We start from the raw sequence: 23,628 nt of genomic DNA, 5'->3' as shown, positions 1-23,628 counted from the left end.
CAAAGAAGGAGGAAGAATAACATTTATTTTTCGAAGGGAAAGGAGTGTGGGTGGTGGTCTCAGTCCGGGCCGCCTTCAGGCCCCCCAGCAACCCTCGCCCGGGAGATCAGGTACTCCTGATCTCCCGGCCAGTCTGATCTCCTGACCAGCTTGAAGCTGGTCAGCCTGTGCTCCCAGTGCCCCAATGTAGGTGATAGAATTGGGTTGGGATGTTTGACGCACTCCCATACGAGGTGAAAGGTGGTGTTTGGTGTATTGCATGTTGTGCAGTTGTAGGGAAAAACAGTTGGTGAAATATGATGTAAAATTGCCATGTTGTAGGAAGTATGTGTTTGGATTCGGCGCCAGATTTGAGAGTCTTGTGTATTGAGTGATCGGTGAGGAGGAGGGTAAGGGAGGCGCTCCCGGCGATAATGATATAAGATGTCCGTGTATGATTTTGGGACTGAGTGACTCGCCGAGGCGATCGGAGGGGTGTCGTCGGCCTCCCTTGGGAATGCCCGGTGTAAAAGGTCACAGGCACCGTCCTCAGTCGCCTCATTCCCCGGGAGGGTGCATGACAAAGCGTCCAAACAAAGTGAATTTTCGGGAGAGTTTTCGCGTGTTTTAGAAGTGTGAGCGCATGCGAAGATATTAGTCCTGATGGGTAATGCCGGAGCGCCTCTTGCGAGTCAGTGATGACTGTAATAATGTGCTTTTTGCTGGAGGTGGCCGCTAGGGTGATGGCTCTCTCTTTTGCGACATCGGTGTCGGTTGTTCGGACTGTTGCAGCTAAGACTGATGTCCCTTCGGAACCCACGACCACTTCGACGTGGGCCTGGCGGTGGGAATTTCTTGCGACGTCTGTATATTAGACATCCGGATTGTCGGTGAATTTATTGCTTAAGTATCTTGTTCTTGCCTGCCCTTTGTTGTATTCCGGGTGCATGTGTCTTGTAATGGGGGCTTCTTTGATGTGGCTTTGTATGTTTAATGGGATCCGGGTAGGCGCGTTAGATGGTGCAGGGGTGGGGTAGCCCAGTTTGTACAGAACCAGGCGGGCCGTTGGAGTTAGAGCTAGTCGATTTAGTTGGCTTACTCTTTGCGCTTCCAGAATTTCTCTCAAGGTGTTATGGAGTCCAAGCTTGAGAAAGTTGTCTATAGGCGTTAAAAGCGGGAAGTCCCAGGACCAGCTTATACGATTTTCGAATTAGGGCATCTATTTTAGTGTGTTCCTTGGGGCGTAGTTGGACGTAGGGGGTGCCATAGGCTATGCGGCTTGTCAGCAGTGTCTGAACAATGTAGCAGATGTCCTGTTCTTTAAGACCGCTCTGCTGGGTGCAGATCAGTCGGATCAAGTGCATCAACTGCATGACCTGGTGTTTAGTTATGGTACTAACTCGGTACCTGAGCCGTCTGCATGAAATAGTACTCCCAAAATTCGAAGTGATGTGACTTGAGGTACCGGGCTGGATGCGATGCTGACGGTTGGGTAGGGCGTTGGGTTGGGTGGTCTACCTCGTGTGCGTGCCCGAAGGACCAGTAAACCTGACTTGGCAGGGGCGCACGCAAATCCCAGTCTTTCCAAGTGCTCCGTCACCCAGTCTATGTATGGCATGTTGAAGTCTGTCCTGCTGTTCTCCAGCTGAACCCGTGTTCGTCCAGATTGCAAAATCATCGGCGTAAAAGGCGTGATGTAGTTTGGGGATCTCTGAAAGCTGGAACTGCAGTTGAAGCAGGGCAATATAAGTTCACCTATTTATCTGCGCTCATGAACTTTGTGAACCGCAAGATGGCTGGATCAAACTTCTCGGCGTTCCAGTCAGCAGCGAAGGCAACACCACTAACTGGATTCAAGGACCACGGGAAAACAGGGATGGCACAACAAACCTTCTAAAACAAATGGGCAACACATTTGGAGGGGCCAGCACCCAATTCATAGGTTTGCAGGTCGGGCCGTCATTACATCCAGGATAACATACCGTAGTACCTGTTTTAAGTTTACTCGTACTCAACTGCATCAATTGACAATCTTGTTCCACAAACTCCTCATATGCATTACCGGCCTCCCAAGCTATACCCCGACTGGTCACCATCAATGCAATTTCCAATAGAATACGCCAACGGCATCCATAAAGACCGTAGGACACTGACAATCCAGGGTAGATATCTAACTCACTACGTTGAGATCCGCAACCTCAGCCCAAACCCCATCCGTACCCATCCAGCCACAGCATCACTTCCACCTTGGCTTCCGACCCAACCAATCCCGCATAAACCTCGGTCTATCAAGGAACAGCGCAGATACAGAGATCAAAGAGCCACGCTGTTCTGGCTACATTGCTGCAGAGCCAGGAACGTATGCCACTTACACTGCCGCGTCTATAAGAGAAACAGCCGTAGTAGGAATCGTCTGCCACGATTCTGACCCATCATTCTCGGAAGTAGTCACTATCTCCACTCCAGATGAACTGGTCTCCACCACAGCAGAACTGCAGGCTACCCTCCTAGCTTTACTCTGTAGAGACATTGTAAAAATTGAAGCTGAACAAAAACCGAAAGGAATCAATATATACATGGACAACGCTTCCGCAATACAAGACCTACAAAACCCCTAGCCAGCAAGCCGCCTGACCCGCACCATTCACAAAACAGTGCAGCGATTGATTGATCTTCAGGGCATCTCCATCTTCATGGAATTGACCCCTGGGCACCAGAACAACCCACGCAACGAGGCAGCTCATGACATGGCATCTGCTGTCGATCCCTCCTTCCTGAGTACATGTCCTTTGAGTGACCCGTTGCCTCCTCTGGGTGTCAATGAAGACGCCATTGCTAGGAGAAGACGCCATAAAATTAGGCAATGAACGCTGAAGGAAGGTACGCCACGACCCGATTAGCTCATTCGTTTGAACATTCCACGGGGACTACAATCCTACTCTGCAGAACGCGGACTGGCCATCACGCCAGACATAAGAGAGAAGTGGGAATGGATGCGACGATTTGGCAAAAGTCCGGACGGCACTATACCCACACCACCTTCTTTCCTTGAAAGCCCCATATGTCACAACAGCAGACCCAGCGTTAAGCACCTGATACGGCAATGCGACGAGCTGGATGAAGACAGGTGGAGATACAAACCACACTATGTTCGCACATACGAAGAGTGGATTAAGCCTCAGTAAAACCAAAAGTAAACTTACATGTCCCTCTGATCTTTCGCGAAAGATGCCTACCTTCTTCAGTGAACTTGAGATGGTACGTGTGCGGGACGGACATAAAGACACCCCCTAGCCACGAGTTGATTCTCTCGAAAAGTTACTTTCCCCCAAATGACCTACACGAAGTGGCCCGTGTGCGGGGCGGCTGTGTGAAACGAACCAGCTGCATTTTTTCCCTTTTCCCGTCTTTTCTTTCCCCAACATGAGGCGTTCGACCTCTCCTGTAGGAATAAATTAATTCCTTCATTCTTCTCTCGTGGTTGGGGTTAGCACTAACCATCTGTCCGAGGCAGTTATGTTCTTTTACTTCTTCAAGCGTTTTGTTTCCTAAGCTGAAGAGGACGTTTGTGGCGTGCCTATTGCTAATAACTTTAGACTTATCCATATTTACTTTCACCCACGACCGTGCTTTCTGATTGTAGTTCATCAAACATTATTTGCATGTGTTCTGCTACGTCAGTCAGCAAGACTATGTTGTCTGTAAATTTAAAATGGCTAAAGTACTCCCCGTTAATACTTATTCCTATGTTTTCCCACTCAAGCTTTGTAAATGTTGCCGTAAACTCAAAAATGTTGCTCGAACTTGAACTGTAAACTAAAAAATGTTGCCGCTACATGATATTGCGTCGCGCAATAAACCAAAAGAAAAGCTCCAACGTTGATGAAGCCGTCAAACTGACGTGCACTTTTGAGCGACGAATCGCATGTCCGGCGTTTACTAAAGTGGCTATTGGTTTAACATGATGAGGTGAAGACAGCGCAGCTGGCACACGGACGAAAAACGAGACTACTGGATGCATCCTGAGACATCCCGCGAGATCGAGAACGCTATCGACAAAGCGGGATCAGTCTGAAAACAGATAGCTGGGCATAGCCCATGCCAAAAGGAGCAAAATGGTCTGGTCCAATTTTACACGGGATGAGACAATCATACGACTACGCCAGGGTTTACATATCGCAGTTCGCACCGTTAGAAGGAGTAGTGAGGCTACAGAAGGCCTGTTTTCTTCATGGTTTCTGGCAGCATAGCTACTGCAAATAATAATGTAGTAGTCACGTGGTGATTCCAGTAGGAGCTGGCAGGCGTTGCTCCGCTTCGTGACCTAATTGGGAGTGTTTTAAGGTGGAAGTGTAAGGCCGTGGAACGCCGTTCTCTGTACCATTTAATTCTGATTTTGAAGCAAGAATTTGAATTTAGAATGGCGGTTCTGATTTGGCCCTCAACAGCAGCGGTTCTTTTCTAGATGGAGGCAAGTACAGACAGCAGCTCGCCCTTCTGGTCTTGGATCTCAAGTCTGGCAACATTGACTCGAAACAAAAATATCGGGCCGGCGTGGATATAGCGGAGAAGCTCATCGAGAATCTTTGGTATGGAGGTGAGCGCATCTGACAAGTTTTTATTCCCATAAAGAAGAGCAAGGCGGAAGTTGCCGTTATTCCTTAGCGAATCTGTTTGCCTATTGAGGTGGAAACAATGAGGAATTGGGACATTTGGCTTGAATTCACTAAGACAACAGAGTTTGACATTTTAAGCATCTCCTAATAAATAAAACAGTTCCGCTGAGAAGTGCGGATTGCCACTAAAGACTACGGTTGCAAAAAGTAGTACCTACACTTTGCAGTGAGGCGCCTTTTTTCCGTTTTAACGTACGTAAACGTCGTACTAAAATGTCACAAAATGTCCCGAGGCGTTGTTTGAGCTCCTCTGACAACTGGAAGATGACAATTCACTTACCCGCACGTTTCAGTACCGCCCTGGGATGCAATGGACGTCCTGCTGTCGGTTCCAAGCGTCTCAGACAAGGAGATACTGCGAGGGGTCATACAAACAATTACGCGCTTCCATCCAGTCATGCTGGACAAAATAGGTAAGCGGGATTCTTTTATTTAATGTATGAAGCTGTCACTAGCAGTTTATACCTTACATTACGCTTGTAGGGCCTGTACGGAAGCTGTTTGTTTTTCCGGCGGCATGTGTTAAGACAGGACATATGAAAAACGGGCAGATTCTGTGCGTGTTTAGAAAATTCTACCTGCATTTGGGGCAAAAAACTGTTTAGTAACCAAACCACCTGTGATTTTGAACTGTGGTTTATGTAAATGAATGCCCAAAAACTTGACATCAACCAATAGGAAGGCGTGAAATGCACATAAATATGCCACACTCGGAGGGGCGGCGTCAAAACAGCACACGACTAAAGGACACACGACAGCAGAGCGCCGATATAACATCACCGCGTGAAAATAGCACGCGACAGTACGGGACCGCGACAGAAGATCACGATTTTATGAAAGGCCTAAATGGGCAATTATTTAGATTTTAACGCCTGTGCAACATTATAGAGGGCACAAAATGGTCTCAATGAGTTTCTTTTCTCGTTCCATCATGAAATGCTGTTTTTTATTGTATAGTACATTTGTATTTTTTGTCAGCATAAATGGTAGTCCTACTTTAAGTTAAAGCTTTTAAGTGCCTGTCAACGTATAGCATTAATTTTTTGCTATTCCTGGGGGGGGGGAGGCAGGGGTAAATGATTTATTTCCAATAGTTTCATTCACGTCGTTCACTGTATCACGCGACAATTACGCTCGAAAGGGAATTTCTGGTCCAACGCAGAGGTTACGATTCCTCTTTCTTAAACAAATTGCTTCAATTATTACATTATGATGGACGTTTCAATTGAATGAAAATTGGGTTAGGCCTATAGAAAGGATTTCACAAGAGCGGTGAGGTCGGTTCTGGAATTATTTTGTTGCAGTGCGAGGTTTATATAAGCCCCCTGCGAGCGGAGAAAGCTCTGCTCCTGCAGGGAAGCATATGGAGTACCCTCATTTCATATGCACTCGTATCGAAACTAAAAAAAAAAGATTTGTTCCTTTTTAAACATCAATGTTTACAACAATTCACAGCCACACTCATCATTTTTGTAGTAGCCCAATAACAGGTCAGAATAATAATCAATCAATCAATCAATGTTTATTAGAGTGCCCAGGAACAGCCGAGGCCTTGGTTCTGGCGCACTGAGGAAGACAAAATGCGGCACTAATATACAGCAGAAACTCACGATATAAACAGTCAACGAGAGGAACGAGCGAAGAAAAAAAAGAGCAATGAAACCCTAAGGATAATAAAAAGGTATTCCAACCAAAATTAGACGATTAAGAAACGCTAATGGTGTATCAATGGTAAAAGTATGTGGAACAATGGTCACAGCAGTTGGGTGAAGCAAGCAGACATAAAAACATATTCGCAGATATAGGGGAAAACACAAAGCTTCAATTAAACGTGAATGTAAGAAACAAAATACAGGAACTGATTTATGAAATTACAGCAACAGAAGATGGAAAGTACCAGACACATCACTGTTGCTCCTCGCGGCACAATAAATCGGGTGCGATGGAAGGCAAGTAGCATACCGTAATATATTGTCACGGGACGGGACAATACCCGCGCCGGCATGGCCCACCACTAATGACGACAAGGAAGAAGATGGGGTACGGGGCGCAGCGAGCATGTAACGTGGCGGCAGATGACACGAACCATGAGGCGATGAAGCGATGTATTTGCACGACTATTTACAGGCAGCCATTCCGAGCCCGGGCTCGCTGCGCCCCGCACCCATCTTCTTCCTTGTCGTCATTAGTGGTGGGCCATGCCGGCGCGGGTATTGTCCCGTCTCGTGACATCACCTCCCCGGTCGATGAAGACCGTCCCGGTCGACGACGAGGCAAAATGGCGATTAAATGCGGATGAGATGAAAAATGCAGTGACGAATCACTTGCCGCCACGGATGAGGATGACGACGTTGATGATGCCTGGCCCAGCAATAGCAATGGCGTCAGCCGTGACGACGCACCCAAGGTCCTTGAGCCACGTCGGACGGAAGGGCGGGGGAACACATCGTCGGCGTGTCTGGGTCGGCTCGTCTCGGCTGGTCCTGACTCGGGTCTTTCGGGCTGGGGACACGGGGCAGGGGACATCGTCTTGTTCTGGTCTCGACAGGGCTGGGGCGGCCCGGCGCGGCTCCGTTGTCCTTGGCGGCTGCGTCCACGTCGATGCGATGCGGTGCTGGGGCCAGGATGGGGATGATGAACCCGCACCTCCACCAAATGTAACGTGGCGGCAGATGACACGAACCATGAGGCGATGAAGCGATGTATTTGCACGACTATTTACAGGCAGCCATTCCGAGCCCGGGCTCGCTGCGCCCCGCACCCATCTTCTTCCTTGTCGTCATTAGTGGTGGGCCATGCCGGCGCGGGTATTGTCCCGTCTCGTGACAATATGATAAGTCAATGAAGCAATTACAGCCACAAAGTCACGAATATATAGGACTTACAAACAAGAAACAAGAACTATGAAGACATTGCACACATAAAACGACATAAAAAAAACTTTGCCGAAAAGAAGAGTAATTATTGTATCACAGCTAACAACCCAGTCAAAAACTCCCGAAGGGGAACGTTGAAATATATCAAGTTTCCCAGAGTGACATTTATACAGACCATGCACTCTTTGGACGGGGGAATGGGTGTTGATTGCTGTAGCATTATGGAGTGGGGGGTAAACCTTGTTTTTTGCGAAACACGAAGGCTGACTTGTGCAAGTAGTTCCTGGCATGTGATAATACCATGAAGCTGTTTATATTGAAAAAGAAGATCTAGGCGGGTTCGCCGAGAGACAGATAATTGGAATCTGGATACTGCTAAGGCAGTCTCGGAAGGTCCAGAGGAAAAACGATGCCTGTATATTGATAGAAATTTGGTCTGAACACACTCTATACGTTTGCTGTTAGAATGAGAGGTTCCATTCCACACGACAGAGGCATATTCTAGTTGAGGAATACAAAGTGTTTTGAATAGTTTCAGGAATGAATTAAGAGACCGAAATTCCCGTGAAAATATGCATACAGCACCAAGAGAGTGAAAAGCCCGCCGAGTAGGTTGATCGACATGGGGCGAGAAAGTTAAGGCGCTGTCAAAGAGCACTCCAAGGTCTCTGATACCATCAACTCTAGACAGGGGGCCGCCGTCAATGGTGTAAGGAAAGTAAATGATGTTTGTTTTTCGGCTGTAAGAGATGACCTTTGTAATAATAATAATAATAATAATAATAATAATAATAATAATAATCAATCAATCAATCAATCAATCAATCATGTTTATTTACGTGCCCAGGAACAGCCAGAGACCTGAGTGCTGGCGCACAGATAGTTACATGAAAACAAAATGCAAGAAACATATTGCAAGAAACAAACAAGCGACAAGACACACACAAATTGAAGTAGTGAAAATTACAGAAATAAAGCACGGGCGGAGCCTGGGTACAGGTAAAAAAGGAAAAAGAAGATGCCTTTGTGGCTCAGCTTATTGTAATGAATACACAAGCAGAGAACCAAGTTTGACAGTAAGACGACAAAAACAATGACAAGAGTATAGAGACAAATGATAAGACAAGCATGATAAGTACACAGTTTCAAAAAGAGGCAACTATAATGGTTAAACAGAACCACAGAGAAACCAAATTTCAGCAATAAAAAAAAGAAAAACGAAAAACGAACCACAGAGATAATAATCAATCAATCAATCAATCAACCTTTATTTTCAGTGCCAAGGAACAACCCTAGGGTCTTGGTACTGGTACACCATATACAAGCATTCATTAAAACAAACTAAAATCAAGACAACACAACACAGAAAACCATATGTATAACAGAAACAATGAAGTGAAAATAGTAAAGAGATCCCAGAAATGAAAACAGAAAAAAAAGGAAGCCTAGTGTTAGAAGCCATTACACCCGGCCAGCAAAACGTTGACGGCACGTGAAAAATTGAAAATACACAAGCAAATACTCAATGAACATGACGGAGATAGATTATACGCATAAAACAAAGATTTTGTAACAAAATGTTAGGAAGTTTCAAAATGGAAAAATGAAGTTCAGCGTTACAAGCACTGACACTTAAACCGACAGAAATTCAAGCAACACAAAATCAGGAAAAGTGAAAAACTAACAAGCAAGATGATGATTTGCATAAAATAAATACGGAACAGAAATACGGCACATAAATGACATAAAGGCACTTAAGCTACAACAGTTTTCAATTCATTAGAGAACAAAGACAAAGAGCTCTGGATTATATCAAGACGATCGGAATATTCATTATATGCACATTGTATTCTGCAGATGGACGAGCGTCGTCTACTTAAAGCATCTGTTCTGAAAGTTCGAAATCTTCGGAGAAGTCTGTTCGGCAAGTTGACATTGATAAGTTCAACCAAGTCATCACACAAAATATCACAATGAAGAAGTTTATAAAGAAAGATAATGTCAGCTCTCATTCGTCGACACCAAAGCGAAGGAATACTTTTGAGACAAGACATGCGGCCGTTTGCGTCTTCTTGTAGGTGACGGAAACGGTGCCTAAAGATAGAAAGGAACTTATTTTGAACCCTTTCGATGCGGTCACTATTGGACTTGCAAGTTCCATTCCAAACAACAGAACCGTCATCGAGAAGAGGTAAGGAGAGAGCCGAATACAACTTTAAGAAAGGAAGAGGACTTTTAAACTCTCTAGAATACCTGAAAACAGCACCCAGACACCGAAGAGAGCGTCCGGTAATTTGTGTAACGTGGGAAGAGAAAGTCAGAGAAGAATAAAATAGTACTCCCAAGTCCCGAATTTCGGTCACCCTCGGCAGTGCAGTGCTTGCTATTTTATAGGAGTATTGCAGCTGTTAAGTTTTCCTACTATAGGAAACAACTTTCGTTTTTGAGGGGTTCAAAATTAAGTCGTTTTTGGTGCACCAACGATGGAATGACACGATATCAGCCTGAAGAGAATTACAGTCCTGAACAATACGCACTTCTCTGAAGATTTTCATATCATTAGCATACAACAAAAAAGAAGAATTTTGAATGGCAGAAGCAACATGGTTAATGAAAATGGAAAAAAGAGGGGGGCCCAGAACGGAGCCCTGGGGTACACCATTGGTTGCTTTGTACCTAAATGATGTTTGACCGTTAACACTTACATAGCAATATCGCTCCTGGAGATAGCAACGTATAAGACCCACTATAGAAGCGTGAACATCTAACAGAATGAGCTTGGCAAGCAATAACGAGTGGTTGACCACATGAAAGGCCTTGCTCATGTCACAGTAGACCGCATCAAGCTGGCTTCTACCAACGACTGCTGGGACGGCCTGCTCCATGAAGCATGCGAGGTTTGTGGAAGTTGAGCGACCACGCATGAAGCCATCTTGATTAGGAATAAGGACGTGTTTAAGTGAGAAAGACAAGACCGTATGAACCACGCAGGGGGCACCTTGTGTACTCAAGGTGTTTTGGTGAGTAGCGCCACCACGGTCCCGAGCTCCGCAGGGGTGCCTACTGCCATAGGCACTTGGTGTCTTTTAACACCACGGACCCGAGCACATGTGGGTTGGACCCACCCACGTCCCGGCTGTGCGTGGCTTTGCCGTGTCCGGGGAAAAGGGGAACCTGGTGGCTGAGCCAAAGTTGGGCTTGTTTTGGACCTTTACGGCCCCCCAGCAGCGGCAACACTCCACTTTGGCCCCCGCTTCTCGCAGACGGTATCCCCGGTCTGACCCGCCCGGGGGAAATCAGCCAGTCGCCTTTTCCTCTCTTTCTCTTCATTCTTCCACTTTCCTATCTCCTCTCCTATCCCTGTCCTGTCATCTCCTTCCTTCCTGATTTCTACATTTTTCCTGGCGGCAAGGGTTAACCCTGTGCAAGGACATCAACCTTGGTACCAAGTATAGGGTTATAGCGGCAGGGTAACGGTTAGCGTGTACTCTAACGTCACGTTCCCTTGTTGGGCTCGGTGGTGGGCGACCGGCTCTGCCGCCGAATTGATTCCATGCTCATATGGCTTTTTCTATCCCCCCCAAAAAAACCGATCGGCCTTCTAAAAGGGGCCGCACCGAGGTAACACAACTGAATCCAGTCTCCCAAGGTGAAACTTTCACAAAATACCTGGTTATCCACTCTGAAGATGAAAATGCACCACTTGCTAAAAAATCTGTATTCCTCATTGCAAAGTGCCTTGAAAGCGTTGTCAGCCGGGATTACCAAGCTAAGAAACTAGCCTCTGGTGATCTGCTGGTAGAGGTGGAACGAAAAAACCAAAGTGAGAACCTACTAAAACAGAACACCCTGGCTGAACTCAAAGTAACGGTCACACCACATCGTAGACTGAATACAACGCAAGGCGTGATCTCTGAAAGGGAACTGCTTCACGAGACAGATGAGGATTTGCTTGAAGGACTGAGGGACCAGGGCGTCACGGCTGTGCGGCGGATTACCATGCGTCGCGCAGGTGAGGAAATTCGAACTAAGCATGTTGTTCTGACCTTCAACCGTCCAACGCTTCCTGAATCCGTCCATGCAGCCTTCATATCCTGTCCAGTACGCTCCTACATACCTAGTCCTCGAAGGTGTTTCAAGTGCCAGAAGTATGGCCACGGAACTCAGTCTTGTCGTGGCCGACCCACCTGTGCTCACTGTGCACGTGCTGACCACACCAGTGATGACTGCAAAAAAGAACAAGTGAAATGTCCAAACTGTGGGGAACCACATGCTTCGTATTCACGTGCATGTCCCGCATTCAAAAAGGAAAAAGAAATAATTCAACTCAAAGTAACTGAAAACCTAACCTTTGCACAAGCACGCCTGAAGCATGCCCTGCTTTCAGGTAGAAGTTACGCAGACGCTGCTCGCCGGGGGGTGGAGCGTCGTCTGGTGGATGCGGGCACCCAGTGCAACCTGGTCCCGCCACTGCCCCCCGCTCAGCAGCAGACAGTTGCTCCCATGACTTCTGCTGCTACACCCTCCTCTAGTGCTGTGCCTAAGGTTTCCAGCGCGACCACCTGTGCTGCGCCTAAGGCCTCCAGCACGAGCTCTGGTGCTGTGCCTAAGGCCTCAAGCACGAGCTCAGTCCAGATGAGAGATGATCTGGCTCCATCCCGGGCATCTGCAAAACAGCAGAAGGCTGCTCCTGCGGTCACTGCTGTTGCAGCAATGTCCAGTGCTGTGGCTGCGGCCTCTGGCACAAAGAGTGTCTCCACTGACACTTCTCCTTCAGAAACCTTGGATGAGGTCATGGATGTCTCTCCAAGCACACCTGCTTCTGAAACACAACAGGAGCGCCGCAGTTCCGCTGGTCGGGGTAAATCAAACAAACCAAAGTCGTCCAAGATCACTACACTGGGAACTCACTCGGCGACCTAAGTAAACTACTCAAAGGGCCCCAAAAACAAAACTCCCTCACTAATGACCCTTTTAATGGGAAAAAAACATCTCATGGTCTCTATTTCTCTTCTCTTGGTATTTATGGCTGCTGAAAGTGTTATCCAGTGGAATTGTAGGGGGCTGTTGAACAACCTTGCCGATATATATGATATACTCTCAAATTACAAACCAAAAATACTGTGCCTCCAAGAAACACACCTACGCCCATCTCAGACAAACTTTTTAACACAATACACTATATTTCGTACAGACAGACTGAACTACCACCATCCGTCTGATGGTGTGGCAATAATAGTACAAAAATCTGTTGCTTGTCAACACCTGCAGCTGCAAACTTCACTTGAAGCAGTTGCCGTTAGAGCCATAATTTTTGATAGACTAATCACAGTGTGTTCTCTTTACATTCCACCGGACTATCGTCTATCCAGCGTCGAATTCGAAAACCTTAACAATGAGCTACTTGAACCCTACTTAATTATTGGGGATTTTAATGCCCACAACCCTCTCTGGGGATCTGCGCGAGCTGATGCGCGAGGGCGGCTAATTGAAAAGTTCATCACATCATCCGGCAGTTGCATCTTTAATAAGAAACATCCAACATACTACAACACGGCCCACAACACATATTCTGCAATAGACCTGGCAATTGGCTCCGCAATTTTACTGCCCACCTGTGAGTGGAAAGTAATTAACAACCCCTATGGCAGCGACCATTTCCCCGTAAAACTACTAGCTATAAGCAATAACTCCCAAGACACCGATTCGCCTCGAACTTTTAAACAACATGCAGCTGACTGGAAAACATTCAAAGAACTTTCCCGACTAACCCCTTCACTAATAAGTCATTTAGATGTTGAGGCAGCCAGCTCACTTATTACGGCCCATATTCTTGACTGTGCTCAAAAGAGCATTCCAGAGACCACTCGTAAAACCCTCCCCAGACCTAGACCATGGTGGAATGAGGAGTGCAAGTGTGCACCTTCCGAACAGAATAAAGCATGGGCACTCTTACGCCGCTATCCTACGGCAGACAACCTGCTTAAGTTTAAACGGGCAAAAGCCAAAGGAAAGCGGACACGGCGCTTAGCAAAAAACGAAAGTTGGACAAGGTTTATATCGTCTATAAACTCTTACACAGACTATCGCAAAGTACGGACTAGGATAAAGAAACTAAAAGGCTACAAGACCAATCCTACTCCCCTTGTAAATAGTGTGGGTAACACAATAAAAGACCAAGCAGATGCTCTCGGCAAACATTTTGAACACGTATTCAGTTCCTCTCATTACACACAAACATTTCTCCAGCACAAGAAAGCAGCTGAGCGCCAGCCCCTTTGTGTGAACCAACGCTCAAATGAAGGATACAATGCACCATTTACGATGCCCGAACTAATTACTGCATTGTCCACATGTGGTAAGTCAGCCCCTGGAGCTGACAGAATCAGCTATGAGATGATCAGGCACTTACACATTGACACACTTTACACAATACTCTCTCTCTTTAACAAAATATGGCAGAAAGGCCGCTTTCCAAAAGCATGGAAAGAGGCAATCGTTGTACCTCTTCTAAAAGAGAGGAAAGAACCATCATTTGATGCTAGTTACAGGCCTATTGCCCTGACCAGCTGTTTGTGTAAGCTCCTGGAAAAAATGATAAACCGACGACTTTTTTACTTTCTGGAGTTTCATGGTGTTCTAGACAAAAATCAGGCAGGGTTTAGGTCTGGGAGATCAACTACAGATAATTTGGTTGCGTTTGAATCGTATGTTAAAGACGCTTTTGTCCATAAACAGCACTGCTTCTCTGTATTCTTTGATATGGAGAAAGCCTACGATAGAACGTGGCGATATGGCATTCTATTGGACTTGCAGTCGTTTGGCCTTATGGGCAATATACTCAATGTTATTCAAGACTATTTGTCTGATCGCACATTTCGTGTCCGTGTGGGGACTGCCCTGTCTAGAACATTTGTTCAAGAAAATGGCGTACCCCAGGGAGGAGTGCTGAGCTGTGCACTGTTCATTGTTAAAATGAGTTCTCTTAAAACTGTGTTGCCCCGGACTGTTTCATACTCTGCCTACGTTGACGATATCCAAGTTAGCTTTAAATCCTGTAATCTGTCGATATGTGAACGTCAAATACAATTAAGTGTCAACAGGCTGGTTACATGGGCTGAAAGAAATGGTTTTAAGTTTAACGCTGATAAAAGTGCTGTTGTTGTCTTTTCTAGGATACGCGGTGTACAACCTCTTCCTTGTATCACGTTAGGAGGTCAGCCGATACCAGTGAAAAAGGAACACAGGTTTCTAGGTAGTTTGCTCGACCAAAAGCTCACATTCATACCGCACATTAAATTACTAAAAGTAAAATGCCTGAAAACAATGAACATTTTAAAGGTACTATCTCATCAGTCCTGGGGTACGGATACAAAATGTCTGCTAGCACTTCTTAATAGTGTTGTTAGGTCAAGAATAGACTACGCCTGCATTGTATACCAGTCTGCAACAAAAACAGCACTCAAAATGTTGGACCCAGTATACAACCTGGGGCTTCGCTTGGCCACAGGGGCATATCGAACAAGTCCTATTCCATCCCTTCATGTCGAATCAAACCAGTGGTCTCTAGGGTACCAGCGCGCCTACACTGCTCTGATGTATGCCGCAAAGATGACTTCTTTGAAGGAACACCCTCTGAATACCATAATGAAAAATAACACAACTGATCATCTCTTTGAAAACCGACCATCCATAGCTCCACCTTTCCCGCTGGCAGTTTCACACCTCGTCAGCGAGTTCCAAGTTCCTTTCACTGATGTCTACTGTACCTCAGTTCATGATTTGGTCGCTCCATGGGACACTTTCCCAATTCACTGTGACATGTCCTTTAGAGAAATTCAAAAGAAAAATGTACCAAACTTTGTCATCACTCAGCATTTTCTGTTCCTCCGTGACAAATACAAGGCAGCTGAATTTCACACAGATGCTTCAAAAACTACCACAACCGTATCCTGTGCTGCAAATGGCCCCCTACTTAATATATCCAAAACAATGAACAGGAACACAAGTATATTCACTGCAGAGGCGCACGGTATTCTACTGGCTTTGAACCACATTCTTCGAAACAAAGTTAAGAAGTCAGTTATATACACAGACTCTCTCAGTGTCGTCTCAAATCTTTCATATCGGAAGATGAGTAGAAACCCTACTTTTAATTGTGTTTTAAGAGCTCTCCACTCTGCTCATGGCCTGAAACTCATTGTCACAGTCTGCTGGGTTCCTGGCCACTGCGGCATTCCTGGAAATGAAGCTGCTGACCGTAGTGCTGCAGCTGCCGCCCATCGAAGCAGCATAGACGTAAACAAGGTCTCATATCAACACCTGAAACCTTTTGTAAAAAGAAAGCTGCGGGACCACTGGCAGCAACAATGGGACAGAGAAGTAGAGAACAAACTACATGTCGTTAAACCCAAAATAGAAAAGCCCCCTGCTGAAAAACATGACAGATTTGTGCAGGCAGCCCTATGCAGATTGAGAATTGGCCACACACACATTACACACTCATACCTTTTAACGGACGCAAACAAGCCACACTGTCATCGGTGTGGGGGGCAGCTCTCAGTTCTGCACATGCTCATTGAATGCAAGATGTGCAACACAGAGAGAAAACGTCCCTTTCAAGAAATATACACTCATTGCATACCCTTGCACCCTTCATTATTTTTAGCAGATAGTCCCATGTTTTCTTACAGAAGAGTCTTTAATTACCTTGCCGATGTTGACTTATTGAAGTACATAACATACTCCCCATGATCTCACTTGACCTCATGTTCCGTCACAAAACAATGGCGGTATTGTGGGGTTTTTAACACCTTGCATACCAATATTTCTTACTTTTAATTATGGCCCTATACACCAACTTCCATAGTTTAATTTTGATGTAGTGGATTTTTTACAGATTCCATTTTAATATTGCCTCATAGCATCCCACCATTGTCATGGCGCTCTTTGCCCTCGTCGGGCTTGCGCCATAAAACCCTAAATCATCATCATCATCAAGACCGTATGAAGAGATAACTCGAATATTTTAGAGGCAGAACAAAGGATCGACACTGGCCTATAGTTCAAGAGGTCAGTTTTTGGGCCTGACTTGAAAACAGAGAATACACGAGAGATTTTCCTTGAGCGAGGGTACGTGCCAGACTAGAGACAGTTATTAAATATTGAGGTGAACACAGGAACGAATATATTTACATACGTTTTTAGAATTGCAGCAGGAATACCGAATGGCCCAGAAGAAAACGAGGGCTTTAGCCGCTTGATTGCTGGTCCGCACCATGTTCTCATCAAATTGGAAACAAGCGGAGTTACCGTCCTGGTGCCAAGAGACGCTGCCGTCATCACCACCACCGCTAAGCCCAAACAAAGAAGAAAACTGGCGAGCAAAGCAGTCGGCCGCATCTGCAACCTCATCGCCGTTGGAATCCAGAAGACGAATAGATTCTTTCGTTGTACTAGATCTAGAATGAATGTATTTCCAGAAGGCACCCGGCTGATGAGTTGCTTTAGCTTCAACTGACGCCAGGTACAAAGCATGATCACGCTTGTGCAATATTTTGCATAGGGCACGTAGGCGCCGGAACTCCTGAGCGAACTGATTTGCACCAGAGCGCTTCATCTTTCTGTGCGCACGTTCTTTGAGTTTCAGGGCATCCCGCAATTCAGAAGAAAACCAGTGTGGGAACTTGAACTTCTTTGGTAAATATTGCGGGATGTATTTCTTCATACCCAAAACCACAATCTCAGTAAGGCGGTCAACTTGTTCATTGACATCAGAGTGGTCAATGACTGTTGACCAAGGGGCAGCAGAAAAGTAGCCATACAGCCCAACGTAATCTCCCCGGGCGAAAGCGTAGCGAGGTTGCGCATTGCTTGAAACTACAGAACGGTGGAGCATTGTCGGAAGGCCATAGGAAATAGATAGAGGATAATGATATTTGTCGGGTATTACTAAAGCACAATGAGAGCGCGACACACTAACGCCATCGAAGTTTGAAAAGCACAGGTCCAGAATGTTTCCACTGCAGTTTTTTATATGATTACGCTGTGCCATGAAAGTGAAAGACGAAAAATCTAGTAACCTATTACCCTTCTGTTGAAAGTGGTGGTTGTAGTGGGAACAGGTGAGGTGGCTCCACTGAACGCCAGGAGCGTAAAAATCTCCAAGGAGGAGGACCGTGAGGTCGCAATAAGTACTGAGCACCTGTTCAATGGAGGAAACTAACTTATTGAATGCCTCAGGAACTACATCAGGAGGAACGTAAAAAACACCAACTAGAAGTTTTTCAGTTTTAGATATATGAATTTCGACCCATAAAGACTCACCTGCGTTTTCAATATCGCTACGTAGCACACACGGGAGAGATTTGTTAACTGCGAGAAGTACCCCGCCCCCCTTTTGTTTGCATCTCGTTAAGGCATGATCCTTACGATATACATGGTAATTTTGGGGAAAATAATCACTGGATAGAATATCAGGGCACAACCAAGTTTCAGATATAGCTATTAACGGAAAGCAAGAAGCCAGAACATTACCAAGAAATTCAGTCGCCTTAGTTCGAAGACCTCGCACATTCTGATAAAAAACATCTAAACTAGTCATTATTCTTTTTCTGATGTGATGCGCTCAGAGCTGTGAAGCATGCCTTCGCGAAACATGCCTCGAAACTCCTTAAAGAAACAGTCTTTCGGCCAAACAGCGGGGTCATTCAAGCGCTCGAAAACCTCTTCACTCACGGAAATATAAAAGGATGCGTACGTGTCAAATTTAGTCTTCAGTCGTCGGCAGTTCAAGGGCGAGACACCTAAGGTTGACAGATGGGCATTAAGACTAGCAGAGGTCGTGGACGGAGAAACCTTTGAAACGAACATTGATTTGGGGCGCTTCGGCTGCGGAACGACGACCAGTCCACATGTGTCCGATGCACCTACACATGCCCGGCTTCGACGCTTCTTCTCAACAGTAGGAGGGAGACAGTCAAGCACCGGCGCAGAATGCACCGGGGAAAGTTGGGACGGAGTAGGAGGCAGTGCAGGAGAAGCCGAAGACACCGACTGCAGCGGAGCAGACGTAGCCGAAGGCAACACTTCCTTGTTTACAGCTTGGGCAAAAGAAGGCTGCCCTGAGCTGTGACGCACTCCTTCCGGCAACGCGGCGGGGTGGTGAAGTAGTTGGGCACGCAAGGAGCACACCTCCGCTCGCAAGGAGGCAACCACCTGCGCATAATGGCGCGGTCACCCTCCCTCCCCTGACGGAGACGGTCGAAAGCCTGCGCGTTTTCCCGGCGTAGGAGGTCGTTGTCCTCCCGCAGCCGGGCCACTTGGTCGCTGAGGAAAGAAACGCCGTCCAGCGCTTCGATGAGGAGTGCGCGAAGACCGGCAGCTTCCCCTCGAAGGTCAACCGGTTGGGACGGCGGCGGCGGGGCTTTCTTGACGACTGCCGGCGAGTCTCGTCGAAGGGAGGGGAAGGAGCCCTGCTTGCGGACGGGCCGATGTCGTCATTGGCTACGCTAGGCCTAGCCGCCAGCTCAGCCGTTTCACAAATATTGCACTTGAACGGCCGAGCACCAGACCTCAGGACCTGAAGCTCAGCGTCCAGCCATACAACACACTTCGCGTGCACGCGTTTCTTACAGGAAATGCAGCGGAAAAACTCTTGCTTACCGTAAAAAACACAGGAGCACAGAATACAGCAATCCTTGCTAGGCGCCATCAATAATAATAATAATAATAATATAATAATCAATCAATCAATCAATCAATCAATGTTTATTATAGTGCCCAGGAACAGCGGAGGCCTTCGTGCTGGAGCACTCAGAGGGGGAAATGCAGCACTGTAGTACATCAACAATTTGGTAATAAACACTCAGTGAGCAAAAAAAAAAAGAAAAGAAAGAAAGACCTACAAAAAACGGCAAAGAAGATTAGAAATAAAATAGTGCTATCCAACCGACTTTACACAATCAAGTCGTGCTGGCGCACAGAAAAGGTATAAGACAGCAATGAAATGCATCAACAGCTGGCAAAAGAACAGTGAGCGAGCAAAAAATAAGAAGAAACTACAACTTCAAAGAAGAATAAAAATACCATAGTGTAATTTTAGGCAACATTACACAATCAATAGAAACTGTAATGTCTGGTCAGTTCCAAGAAGACATTTTACAATAAGCGTAACTATACGGAAGGGTGAGTGAAAAGAAGAAAGTTTTTACAAGATTCGGGAAGCGTACATTTTCAGTTTCAAATGGACGCATGAAGTGAATATGGCAACTTTTAATAATAAAAACGGCAGAACAAGAAAAATTCTACGATAATTACAGTCGCAGTATCAACACAATACACGAATAACCAGGAACAAGAACAAGCTCGGTGAAGTCAATGCACACGTCAGGACGATAAGTGAAGAAAAAGAGCACTGCCAAGATGAACCTAGCGTGTCAGAGCTGACAACCCGGCCAAAAACTCCCGAAGAGGACGCTGAAAGATATCGAGCTTCTCGGAGTGAACATTATGCAGATGCTGCATCCTTTGAAGAGGAGAACGTGTGCTGAGAGCTCCAGCTGCTTTAAAATGGTGGGCGAGCCTTGTAGCTTTTTGTGGAACGCGAAAACTGATTGATTCAAGTAGTTCCGGGCATAAAATAATACCATGAAGCAATTTGTACATGAAAAGAAGGTCTGAGTGGGTCCGCCGGGAACTTAGAGAAACAGTTATAGGGATAGGCTCCGAAGGAAAACGATGCCTAAATTGTGATGAAAATTTGGTTTGTACACGCTCTATACGTTGACAGTTGGAACTACAGGTTCCATTCCAAACGACAGAAGCATATTCTAGTTGCGGAATACAAAGCGTTCTGAATAGTTTTAGGAATGAAGAAGGAAACCGGAATTCTCGAGAAAACCTGCATACAGCCCCAAGAGAGCGTAGCGCCCGCCTAGTAAGTTGAGTGACATGAGGTAAGAAAGTTAAGGCACTGTCGAAAAGCACGCCGAGGTCTCTGATCTCTTCAACTCTAGACAAGTAACCGCCGTTAATACTGTAGCAAAATAAAGTGCGGTTCGTTTTCCTGCTATAAGACATGACCTTTGTTTTTGTAGAGTTAAGATGTAATCTATTGTCGGAGAACCACTTGGAAAATGAGGATATATCTTGCTCCAGGGCAATGCAGTCATTAATGGACTCAATCCGTCTGAATATTTTAATGTCGTCAGCGTAAAGAAGGAAAGAAGACATCTTGATTGCGGCTGACACATCATTAACAAAAATGGAGAACAAGAGAGGCCCCAACACGGAGCCTTGAGGCACACCGCTTGTTGATCTTACAGAATAATAATCAATCAATCAATCAATCAATCAATCATTTATTTGCGTGCCCAGGAACAGCCGGGGTCGGCCTTTGTGCTGGCGCACTGAAACAGAAACACACGAAACATAATGTACACATCTTTCAAATACAAAATAAAATACAAAATACAAAAAAACGAAAGGATAGCTTATGTTGAAGTTACGTAATGAAAGTCCTTTAAGTGCATGAACTCAAGGATAAAAGACAAATGCAGAATAAGAAAAGTTGGCAGTTACGCCAATACAAACTCACAGACATGTTTGCGAAACAGAGTAGGGCAATCATTAAATATATCAAGGTAATCCGAGCACCGATTGTACGTGCATTGCAGTCGGAACACAGGGCACAAGACACGCAGACAATTGGGGTTGCAAAAGGTATCATGTTTCCTGGTCCACTTTTGCGGCACATAAAGACGAACATGCTGTAGCAGCTCACCACAAGACACTATGCCGTGCATAATTTTAAAGAGGAAGAGAATATCAGCCTTGTTCCGCCTGGAAGTTAAGCATGATAGCGTCAGTGAAGAGGGCGATCCAGGGTTATAATTACTACTATCGCCAAAGCGATGGTTGAAGATAGATATGAACTTATTTTGGACCCTTTCTACAAGCTTACGGTTTGTTTTGCTCGTGCTGTTCCAGACAGATGCATATTCAAGCTGAGGACGACATATAGTTGTGTAGAGCTTGAGAAGAGAAATCGGCTCCTTGAACTCCTTGGACACGCGTCAGACAACGCCAAGCGATCGAAGAGCTCTACGAGTAATTACCTGAATATGTGGAGAGAAGCTCAGTTTACTGTCGAAAGTGACGCCTAGGTCATGTGGGACTAATTCACCGTTGATGTTATAGGGAAACAAGATATTGTCAGTCTTTCTTGTGTATGTCATTACCTTAGTTTTAGATGTATTAATGAGGAGTTTGTTGCATGAGCACTAATGCGAGAAGGACGAGATTGCTCTCTGGAGAGCGGAACAGCTGGCAGAGTTGGAAACAGATTTAAATATTTTTACATCATCGGCATATAAAAGAAAATTACAATCATTAAATATTGTCGCGACATCATTTATAAAGATTGAGAAGAGAAGTGGCCCGAGAACTGAGCCCTCAGGGACACCACTGGTGACCTCATAGGAAAGAGGAGACTGTCCATTTACATGCACGAAACATGACCTATCACATAGATAATTGCATATAAGAGATATCAGGGATGGTTGTATATCAAGCTCAGATAGTTTTTTGGCTAAGAGCTCGTGGCAGACGACATCAAAAGCCTTGCTTAAATCAAAGTAGACTACATCAAGTTGACCTCTCCCTTGAACAGCTTCCGAAGCATGCAGCATGAAGTTGACGAGATTGGTAGTGGTCGATTGGCCCGCGAAAAAACCATGCTCTTCAGGTATTAATGTGGTATTTATACTGAATGTGAGTAGTTTATGCAGTATTGACTCAAACAATTTAGAAGCAGCACATAGAATAGATATCGGTCGGTAGTTCGGGGGGTCCAGTTTTGAACCTGTCTTAAATACAGGAACAACCCTTGCATTCTTCCAACGAGCGGGGAACTTGCCAGACTTGAGAGAAGTTTGAAATATACACGTCAATACTGGAACTAGGATATCACCAAACGCTTTCAGTACGGCAGAAGGAATGCCGGCAGGGCCGCATGAAAATGACGATTTCAATTGTTTCAGAGCTTTCAAAACGAGACTTTCCGAAACCAACACTTCTGAGTTTTTACAGTAACCTAGAGATTGTGGAGGGGGGCAAGCTGCACTGTTGTTGCCATAGGTGGAACGCAATTGTCGCGCAAAGGCATTGGCAACGTCCGATATGCTCTCTCCTCGTTCATCGTTTACGTTAATGTTCCCAGGTGAATTTTTACATATTTGAGAACGGACGTGGCCCCAGAAAGCTTTTGCATTGCGTGTTGCATCAGCCTCAACCGCGGCAATGTAATTCGACCTATCGCGCCTAACCAGACATTTACAAAGAGATCTGAGTTGACGAAACTCATTCAGCCACCTTTCCTGCCCCGTTTTCTTAGCTTGCTTGTGCGCTCGATTTTTCCTCCCCAAAGCTCGTTTAGGTTCAGCAGAAAACCAACGCGGAAAATTGCCTTTCTTTTCAAATTTTCGGGGAACAAAGCTCCTCAAGCCATCGTGAACAACTTCAGTAAAAAAATCGGTCTGTTCATCAACGTCGTTGAGGTTAGCTATTGGTGACCAATCAGTGTTACTAAGAAAGTGAAATAAACCAATGTAGTCACCACGAGCAAAGTCGTAACTACTGCTTCTTGGTGTGCAAACAGGGGGACTGTAATGGAGGAGAGATACGTTATGCAATGAAATATGTAAGGACGGATGAAAGTTGTCCGGTTTTACAAGGTTAGTATGACTGCGCGAGACGTCGACAGCTTCCAAGCTAGTCAGACGCAAATCTAAGACGTTCCCACATGAATTCCTAATGAGGTTGCACTGCTGCAAGGAAGTAAAGGAAATAAAATCAAATAGAAAGTCACACTTCAGAGATATTGGGTGAGACGCCTGACTGACCCGCTGAGTCTCCCAAGAAATCCCAGGTGCGTTAAAGTCCCCAGTGACAAGGAAATGGTGATCACTGTGAGATATTACTGTAGTTTCGATTGTGTTAAGGATATTTCTGAACTCACTGGCATGTGTCTCGGGGGAAATGTAGTATGTACACACTAAGAGCCGTTCACCCCGATCACAAAACACCTCTAACCAAAT

At 45.6% G+C, this 23,628-nt stretch overlaps 1 protein-coding gene across 7 annotated transcripts in view; it reads left to right on the top strand.

Annotated features, from left to right (window-relative positions):
- Positions 1 to 23,628, top strand: part of LOC144151343 (dermonecrotic toxin SPH-like) — a 120,590-nt gene that overhangs the window by 44,779 nt on the left and 52,183 nt on the right. For all 7 annotated transcript variants that reach the window (XM_077682354.1, XM_077682353.1, XM_077682357.1 and 4 more), the window contains 2 exons: positions 4,445 to 4,576; positions 4,949 to 5,068. In XM_077682354.1, coding sequence (XP_077538480.1) covers positions 4,445 to 4,576; positions 4,949 to 5,068 — 252 coding nt within the window. The remainder of the gene's footprint in view (positions 1 to 4,444; positions 4,577 to 4,948; positions 5,069 to 23,628) is intronic.

Source organism: Haemaphysalis longicornis, unplaced genomic scaffold (genome assembly GCF_048455015.1).
Source record: "Haemaphysalis longicornis isolate Haplotype H1 unplaced genomic scaffold, Haemaphysalis longicornis Haplotype H1 scaffold_9, whole genome shotgun sequence".
NCBI classification, from domain to species: Eukaryota; Metazoa; Arthropoda; class Arachnida; order Ixodida; family Ixodidae; genus Haemaphysalis; species Haemaphysalis longicornis.
This window is presented reverse-complemented; position numbering and strand designations above follow the sequence as displayed.